General features: G+C 40.5%; 1 protein-coding gene across 2 annotated transcripts; it reads left to right on the top strand.

Moving 5' to 3' along the window:
- The first annotated feature begins 493 nt into the window (after positions 1 to 493).
- Positions 494 to 7165, top strand: FST (follistatin). Of its 2 annotated transcripts, none has more exons than XM_054033241.1 (6): positions 494 to 972; positions 2712 to 2903; positions 3320 to 3538; positions 3896 to 4120; positions 5149 to 5379; positions 5847 to 6182. In XM_054033241.1, coding segments are annotated over exons 1-6 (951 nt in total). In that variant the 5' UTR covers positions 494 to 890; the 3' UTR covers positions 5849 to 6182. The 2 variants fall into 2 exon arrangements, with proteins under 2 accessions (XP_053889216.1, XP_053889215.1); XM_054033240.1 differs by having other exon boundaries at positions 496 to 972; positions 6089 to 7165.
- Positions 7166 to 9545: the final 2380 nt, after the last annotated feature.

Here is a 9545-nt window from a genome sequence, read left to right as displayed (position 1 = left end):
GGTATTAAACTTTTGTTTGTTTTTGACCAGTCCCAGAGAGGGAGATGTGTGTGCGCCAGACACTTAACTACTGTTTGCGGTGTTAGGGGTAGATTTATTATTAATCACAACCATAGAGTGGGAATGTCACCGACTCACACACCAACAAAAATCATATCTCCCGAGAGACTTCATCACCTTTTGCTGCGCCCAGAACGTCTAACAAGAAGCGAAAACATTTCCGCACGCTGATCAGGTTGTGGTTTTGTTTTCAAGTTCCTTTGGCATGATGTGGGGGGCTAGGGGAAAGGATCACGCCTCTCCTTCCCCAGGCAAGTGACATGGCTCTTGCTTTAGTCCTATAAATTGTGTTTAAGCCCCTAGTTCCTCTGTGTGCGCGCGTGCGCGCCTCCTGCTATTAATGACACGAGTGGATTGTTCTTTTTTCTCTCTCTAAGCTCTAGTTACCATTCTGTTCTTGCACTCCTTCCTGTTACTACGCAAAGAACTCCGGCGATTCCCTTTTGCAGATTTGATCTGAGACTGTGAGTGTATGTGTGTGTGTGTGTGTGAGAGAGAGAGAGAGAGAGAGAGAGAGTGTATATGCACCTAAAACAGATAATTGGAAAGGGTTTCCAGAAGGTGGAAAATGTCACCTGATTCACAGTGAACTTTTTAAATCTCCCCACCCCCGAACACACACACACATTAGGAGACCGCCCACCGCAGACAGCTAAGACCCCCTTATAGATTTAAAGAGAGACTGCATTGAGAGGCTGACGTTCATTCAATAGAGCGATCATAAGCAGACTGACTAGTGCTCTCTGTCTCTCTGTCTTTCTCTCTCTCTCTCATTCTCTCTGCTCCACTAGATATTGTTTCTGTCTCTTTCACTCACTGGTATACTGAGGATGTTAAATCAGAGAATCCACCCGGGCGTGCTTTTATTCCTGATGCTTCTGTGCCACTTCATGGAAGATCACACAGGACAGGGTAAGATGAGTTTGTTTATTTGTAGATGTTTTATTTTCTATCTTTTTTTCAATGTTTAGCTTTCTCCTGTTGAACGCCTCTCTACAAGGGACTAGCTTTAGGAATAGGACCGCAAGTTAACTATGGGAATGGGACCGCTTTGCAAAAATGTACGGAGCTGACATTTAGAGCTATTTTTGATCGGCCCCTCAAACTGCTATGCATAGTACAGAGAAGCGGTGATGATGACGATGATTGTTATTTATTATTATTATTATGCAGCATGAATGAACAGCAGCCCCACACAGGAACTTGCTTAGCCCCGCTGTCTAAATAGGTGCTCAAAGTTTTTGTTGCAATTTAGCTTATATTTTCCTCTCGACTGCCTGGCTGCAAGGATGGTGAGTTCCACGATCACAAATGACATTTTCAGAACTAATATTAGTCATTTTCCGGCTATCCTTTCAATATTTGGACCCCCTTCTCCCCCCGCGCACATACTCATTTGTGAGTGAATTTCGTTGGGCTGTGAATTCTGCTGCAATTGGAGAATGTGTTTAAATACATGTCCCAGGCGAACAAAACAAACAGAAAATGTAATAGCTGTCTTTTCCACGAGTGATTACTGGGGGTTTGTTTTTTCTTGATGCCGCTCCGACAATAACCTGGATGAGTTAGATTGATGGTTTTTACTGAATATTTTTTCGCTGAGCTGGATGTATATATAGGTTAACGTTGTGAAGGCAACTGTAAGGCGCTCAAAACTGACTTCTATCGTTCTTTTTGATCCATGAAAACTGATTTTCAAAAGGGTGTTGTTTATTCAATTATTGCTTTGGGGGGGAGCTACCCTCCCCCTCCACCGTCTTACATATCGATCTGAGGGGCCGATCCTGCACTTCTCACTCCGGGAAAACTCCCACTGGAGTAAGGAGACCGGATCGAGCCCCTGCTGGATTAGAATCAATTGCTATTGGGTTGCTGGAGAAGTCACGCTGGTTATTCACGAGAGGCTCATCCCAACCAAAACTCTCCAACTAAAAAGGGGGAGTTGCTTGGACTAATGTTCTTGGCTTGAATCCATCAACAGCAGAGATACTAGTAAAACAAATCTCTATCCGATTTAAGTGTAGTGTACTTCCCTATGAAACTGTGTGGGAAGAGACGCTACCTATAACTTTTGGTTTATAAACTCTCTAGTGGCCTCCTATTTCTGTGCCCCGGCCTTTTGTTTACTTTGGTCACCCTTCTTTGGATCGCAGCTAACTTGCTTCAGCAAAGACAAGACTTTTTTTTAAGGGAAGCAGCAAAATTTCGAGATTTCGAAAGACTTCGCTAACAGGCAAATGTTACCAATTCTTGCAGATTGTAAAATGGCCTGGACTGAAACTCTGGGCAGCTGTAAAACAATGTTGCACCGAGTTTTTGAAGAAGGGGGAAAAGAGTATTTGCAAGCGGGTTTTTTCTTTTACTCCTGGTTTTTAATGCACATCCTTGTCAAACCTCTGTCACGTGCATGCAAGCCCCCGTGCCCAGGGTCTACATATGAAATAAATACCTCCGAAAACTGCTTTGCCCTGTTCCGATCTGGTTATTTAAACTGAGCTACCTACTGCTCCAGAGTAGCTGCAGGTTATGAAATGGGACAAATAAAAGTAAACAGTCTAGTAAAAGTCAATGCAAGCCGCACGTGTTGTGTCTGGGTCACTGGTAACTGACATTGATATGGCTGGGTCTCTCTCTCCCTCTCGCTCTTGCAGCTGGGAATTGTTGGCTCCGGCAGGCAAAGAACGGCCGCTGTCAGGTCCTGTATAAGACTGATCTGAGCAAGGAGGAGTGCTGCAAAACGGGCCGACTAACCACTTCATGGACTGAAGAAGACGTCAACGACAACACGCTTTTTAAGTGGATGATTTTTAACGGTGGGGCCCCAAACTGTATCCCATGCAAAGGTGTGTTTGAAAAGTGCTCAGAAACCGTATGCGCAGGGGATGGCGGTGTCCGGGATGGAGTCAGCAGGGGCAGCAGTGTTTCCTTATGCCACTCTCCGATTAGGATTTTAAAGCTCATCCCATAAAGTAAATGTCCCGACTTGGACACTGTATTAGTGAGAAGGGGAAGGGACCTAGTCTCTACGCAGTGAAATAGATCTGTGTGTGCAACCCCGCAGTTTGACCCTCCTTTTTGGTGGATCTCTCTCAGGACCCCACATTTTGTTTTTGGATGGGGTGGGGGGAGGGAACCGTGTTCGTTCCCTTTGTGCCTGGGGGGTTGCCGGTGTTTTTGTAAACACTATTAATCCGAAGTCTGATGAGCAGACGAGGTATTAAAATGTTGCCTCTTTCTTTCCACTCCCTTCCCCCTTTAGAAACGTGTGAGAATGTGGACTGTGGACCTGGGAAGAAATGTAAAATGAACAAGAAGAACAAACCTCGGTGTGTTTGTGCTCCGGATTGCTCTAATGTCACTTGGAAGGGTCCTGTGTGTGGCTTAGATGGGAAAACCTACAGGAACGAGTGTGCTCTCCTCAAAGCCAGATGTAAAGAGCAACCCGAACTTGAAGTCCAATATCAGGGCAAATGCAAAAGTAGGTTTACAAATCTAACAAAGTCTCCCGAATACCACAGGGTGTGTCTGAGTGTAGGGAGGAGGAGCTGACGTACTTTCCCACAATAACAAGATGATGTTTCAAATGCTGAGGGACAAACACTAAACCACGTTCCACCGACAAGAACATAGCTGAATTGAGAATCCCCCAGAGTCATGAAACACTGTGCTCACACCAGCTTCCCTGAGATGTGAAGGTTTTCCCCAGTGGCCTTTTTATGAGGAAAGCTGCTGAAGACTTTGATTGTGTCATTTGTTTGATTGTTTCACATATTCACTCCCTGTATGAGGCATTGGATCTCCTGCTAATTATTGTATGTTTCCGTCTTTATTTCAGAGACCTGCAGGGATGTTTTATGTCCAGGCAGTTCCACGTGTGTGGTTGATCAAACTAATAATGCCTACTGTGTGACATGTAATCGGATTTGCCCGGAGCCTACTTCCCCTGAACAGTATCTCTGTGGGAATGATGGAATAACGTATGCTAGTGCTTGCCACCTGAGAAAGGCTACCTGCCTACTAGGCAGATCCATTGGATTAGCCTACGAGGGAAAATGTATCAGTAAGTATCATTCTTTGGGGGTGCTTATAGGGGAAAGGGAATAGTTCTTCATAACTAATTGTTTCACAGGTTTGTAGAGGGGTTTCTGCATGCAGATTATTTCCTAGAACTGAATGTGTTGTCCAGTCCTGCAGTTTTTACTCAAGCAAAAGGGGAAATTTTGTTTGAGTGACACCTGAAAGATTTTGGGCGCCAAGAGGGAACAAAGGGTTCAAACCTTGATATCAATGGGAGTTTTGACACTGTTTTCAATGGGAGCTGGAGTCAGGCCCTAAAATGTATTTTGATATGTCAACAGAGTAACACAATCTCAACATTCAGCTGAACTGGGTTCTTGGAAACATTTGTCTTCAAGAGGTCTTGGCAAATGTTATTTAATGTCAATCAGATACAATTGATAACTTTTCTTTCTTAAAAAGTTTTTTGTAACGATTGGGGAGTGCTGTTGTGGATTAAGATAAGAAAATAACCTCAAAACAACCTGGTATTTTATATGAATTGTTATTCTTAACAATGTTTGTCACCACAATATGTTTTTTTTATCATACACATTTCAGGTAACTTCATGTCTGAAAAATTATCTTTACAAGTTAATGATCTCAAATCTAGTTCCATTGTGATAGCATGTGCTGAATTAACATTTTAATGACATAAACGACTATTTTATATGGTTTAGCTTGAAAAATAATCAATTTGGAAATGTTTAATTAATTGGCCAATTATAGACCTCCCATTTAAGACACTGGGGAGAGAGGATTCCCATTGATTTCAATCAGAGAAGGTCAGGACCTGGTGTCATTTACAATATGCAAATTTAATTCCGCCTTCCAGAGGCCAAATACTGCTTGCTTTGCTCCTCCATACCCCCCTCCCCACACACACAGACCCACTGATTTCCAAAAGCATTATGTGCTTGAGTAAAGTCAGCAGGATTTTACCCATAAACTTTATATTCATTTTTCTATGAGTTCTTGATGTATGAGAAGAGAGATTCTGCTTTACTTATTTCTGGTATCTTGTATTTTTAGAAGCCAAATCCTGTGAAGATATCCAGTGCAGTGCTGGGAAGAAATGTCTGTGGGATTTCAAGGTTGGCAGAGGTCGGTGTGCCCTCTGTGATGAGCTGTGCCCTGAAAGCAAGTCAGATGAAGCAGTCTGTGCCAGCGATAACACTACTTACCCAAGCGAGTGTGCCATGAAAGAAGCAGCCTGCTCCATGGGTGTGCTTTTAGAAGTAAAGCACGCTGGATCTTGCAACTGTAAGTGAGATTTTAAACCTTGCAGACATTTAAGGCTTCTGAAGGCAATCCCTAGGTAATGAAGACTTATACCTTTAAAAATGAGAATTTCATGTAAAGATTTTCCCTTAGAAATATATATATAATATATATTATACACCTGTGTGTGATTGGTAAATTGCAACAGATAGTCAACAGTCTGTGGCTTGGACACTTTCAAGATACCTGTTTTTTGAGGAAAAGTCATGTTATCAGCAAGGGGTTGCCCTAAGAGCATCATACTAGCTATTTTTCCTAATTTGTTTGCTTTAGTGTGCTTCGCTGTTTGCTTTATTAACACTTGGATATAACCTAACTCCATCCAAAAAAACCAAGCTTACTGTTAGCACATGGGCTGCTGTCTTAGAGCAGTTGCCTCTACTAACTCTGAATGAAGGACACAAAGCAGTTAAACCTAGAACACAAGAGCGCTTTTTATCTGATTTCAGGAATCTGCCATAAAACCTGAGCCATTGATTCTTCAGAACTTTCTGCAGTTATGACTTCATAGCTTATGTATAAAAAACCATATTACATAACAGCAGATGCCAAAGAGCATCTCACTACAAGTCACGTAAAATGCAACGCTGTATTATGGCTGTTCAGAGGGCTTTGAAAACATGCACTGAGCTGCTTCTGCGCTGTTGTTGTCCTTATTTAAACAACAGCTCCCCTGTATTCCCCCATCTAGCCATTAATGAAGACCCCGAGGAAGAAGAGGAAGATGAAGACCCGGACTACAACTTTCCTATATCTTCCATTCTAGAGTGGTAAAATCTCCATCACTATTGGAACAGCCATTGGGCAAGAAATCAATGTCCATACTGTAAATAAGTGTATGCTTATTTATTTTGGGGAGAAAGAAAAGTATACATATAGTTGAGTCTTGTAGACATTTATTTATACTGTGTCATGTTTTATAATTTATACATAAAATGTCTGGTTGACTGTACACCTTTTTTGAAGAAATTTATTCGTTACGGGAAGAGCAGTGTTATTTATTGTGAGGTCTCTTGCTTGTAAAGTAAAGCTTTTTTTTTTTTTTTTTGTAAACTATAAAAGTCCATTCCTTAGAGCTTACCCATATGACTCTCATCTCTTCTTTTCACTGATGTTAACTCCTCTCCACTTTCACAAACTTGCATGTCAGTTTCTGTTATGTTTATTTATTGGATTTTCTTCTTGCCCCTTCTGTACATAAATGATCCCTCGGGTTTTTGTTTACAAGGAATCTTGACTGACCAAAAGGCGCTGTAACTGATTTAAATATACTTTCTGGGTGCAGTGAGGCAATCTTTAAGGACATCTCTTCCACTTCACTTTTCTCTGCTTCTAATCACTTCATGTACTGACATGTTCTCAATGTGCTGAGCATTTATACTGTACTATAAGAATTCTGGACCCAAAGAAATCAAATTATGAAGGTTGTTAATAACTACATGGCTAACAATAATGAGAAGTTCTTATTCTTTTTTATTTTTTTGTAACATACATAAATGCTTTATCAGGTGGTTCCTTTAAGATGGTCCTGCAATACCACTTTTTAAAGTTATTTTAAACTGTCACTAAAAGGTATATCAAAGCTTTATCAGTTCAAGTTTCTTGCTTTTCATAATACTTTTTTCTGATGCAATTTTATATTTTCAAACATGGTGAGTTAAATATAAATTCATTTAAATATATAGTTTTGTACTTTTCTACCATGTAAATGTGCAATGTATATAAAAGTTATAATGTGTATTTGTAAATAAATGATGAGTGAACACAATAGAAAAAATTGAATTTTCCCTGTGTGCAGTCCTCAGTTACTGGTTGTAAAGGGTTTGGGGAGATTTGTCCTGTTATTCAGAGTGGTAGTGATGGCATTAGGGAAAAGGGAATTGTGAATGGCATTGGGATGAAGTGGAGTTGTTCAAGGATACAGCTCTAAACTGAAACTCAGTATCCATGACACTATAATTCCAGCTTGCTAAATACATTTCCTTGATCAGTGTCACCAGTGCACTGACAGCAAATAATTGTAAATCCATATACGCTTCTGAATGAGAATAGATATAACCCTTTTTTCCTTTTCTCTATGGTAATGAGATAGGTTTGTCATTAATTGAACCTCTTTCATTTGCATCTTTCTGGGATGCTTTTAATATCTATTTACATTCCTGCTAAGTTTCAGATCCATGCCACATTACTAGGGCAATGTGTTGAAGCTCCATCACTAGTTAAGGTGACAAACACAAACACTCAAAGGTGTTCCAGTTGACCAAGCAAAAGTTAAAGAGAAGAACCAGAACAATAATCAGAGAACATGAAAAAAAATGCAACTGGCATAATATTTCTGGAAGGTGATTTGCTTTCAGAAGTAAAGTTCACTGGGGGATTTCTTTTAATGAGCTAATAATGTATCTTATGCTCCTGGTGGATGTCCATAAAATGTCTATATTCAGAACACTGTAAACTTTATCCAGTGAACTGAGCAGGGAAAAAACAACAATGGTAATTTCCACTAGTATTGCATGGACCAGAATCCACTTTTCAAGTAACTTCACTGGGCTATATTGTGCTCTCAACTAAGGCCCCATTCTAAGCACATACTTAAGTGCCTTGCTGAACAGGAATATATTTTAGCATGTGTTTATGCAATTTTCTGAATCGGGGACTGAGAGAATAATTTGGCTCAATGGTTTTAAGTCTTCACTGTCCAAATACAATCACAACTAAGAGCCAGTTCCTGCTCCATTACTCACCCCAATACTCCTCTGTATTCCATAATATTTTAGCTCTACAATTTCCCTCTGTTAGGATTAATTTAGAGAATAGTTTTCATTTGTTTGGGACATATCAATTATTCCTTTTGTAAATTAAGAAATAAAAATGATGGGTTTTTGATTTTAAGTAATGTAGAATTTAAAAATAATAGCAGATATTTTCCCCCTCCACTTTATCCAGACAAGTAGTCCTTTCAGAAGAGGGATGCTGGGGCAGGGTGCTAGTAAGGTGAGCAGGTTTTTGCTCCATTGAAGATAATATCACCTGGAATAGAAAAGCAGGAGGGAGGGAAATCTATCAGAAACAGTGTCTGACTAAGAAGAGAAAGGCAAAAGGCCTAATGGATAGTTAATTATAAGTATCAGGTGCCCATGTTTGTTTTTTGTGCATAGGTATATGTGTGGGTCTGTAAGTGTAAGTGGTTTTGCTAAACATGAAATACGTTTCTTATATCTACATCCATAGGATAAATTCAAAAACCTTGAACCTATGGTTGCACCTTTTACCTCTTTCCTTGCACTTTGCTCACTAATCCACCTCAGCCAGATATTCCAAATGTCTCAAAAAATTTCAAACAGCTGCCATGCTTTTTTCAATTATAAAAGAATCTGACATAAAAATGCTTCCTTCTTTCACTCCACATGGGAATCAGGAAAATTACATTTCTATTTTTGCTTATATACAGTGCTGTATTCTAGACCATGACATTTTAACATATCATGAATCACCAGGGCTAGAAACATCAGTACATTTTCACTTTGAAGAGATGGGATTCCATGCTTTCTGCTGAAACAATGTTTGTTTGAAGACCTGAGAGTTCACAAGATATCAGACTTTAAATTCATAACTCCCTGATGTAAATTATCAGTAAGTTTTGTACAGTAATGTACAAATGTACAGTAATTACATTTGTATTTTGATATTTCTGTAATTCAGAGGCCCGCCTTTACCTGATCACTAAGACAGCTTTTGCAGGTAGAAGGATATGAAAAAAAATAGTACTAGTAAGTACACTTTTAAAAATCACTGAATTTTCTAAAATAACATTTCTTCCATACATAAATACATAATGGTGTTTGATGCTAAGAAGATATCATTAGCACTCATTTGGGATGATCTGAATAACTCTTGGCTTCACCTCTCCTGACTAATATGGCCAATCATGGGCGGTGGGTATCAAAGGCTGGGGAATGCTGAGCCTCCCCAAACAACCTTGTGTGGCCCTGCCCATGCTCTGCCCCCATGCTCCCTCCTGCTTCCCAGCGCTCTGCAGCTCTTACCCTGTGGCCTGGGCCCTGGGCTGGGGCTAGGGCTAGTGGGGGCCAGCCTGCAGCCAGGGACTTTGGGAGCCAGTCCATGCGCTACCTGCCTGGCACTCTGGT

Source organism: Malaclemys terrapin, chromosome 6 (assembly GCF_027887155.1).
Source record: "Malaclemys terrapin pileata isolate rMalTer1 chromosome 6, rMalTer1.hap1, whole genome shotgun sequence".
Classification (NCBI taxonomy): domain Eukaryota; kingdom Metazoa; phylum Chordata; order Testudines; family Emydidae; genus Malaclemys; species Malaclemys terrapin.
Note: the sequence above shows the minus strand (reverse complement) of the source record. Positions and strands in the feature narration are given on the sequence as shown.

Bases quoted from the DNA above. Each gene is read 5' to 3' on its own strand.
- FST (XM_054033240.1), top strand. From the start codon at position 891: ATGTTAAATCAGAGAATCCACCCGGGCGTGCTTTTATTCCTGATGCTT. The intron at 973-2,711 runs GTAAGATGAGTT...TCGCTCTTGCAG, and splicing joins GGAAGATCACACAGGACAGG to CTGGGAATTGTTGGCTCCGG. The intron at 4,121-5,148 runs GTAAGTATCATT...TTGTATTTTTAG, and splicing joins CTACGAGGGAAAATGTATCA to AAGCCAAATCCTGTGAAGAT.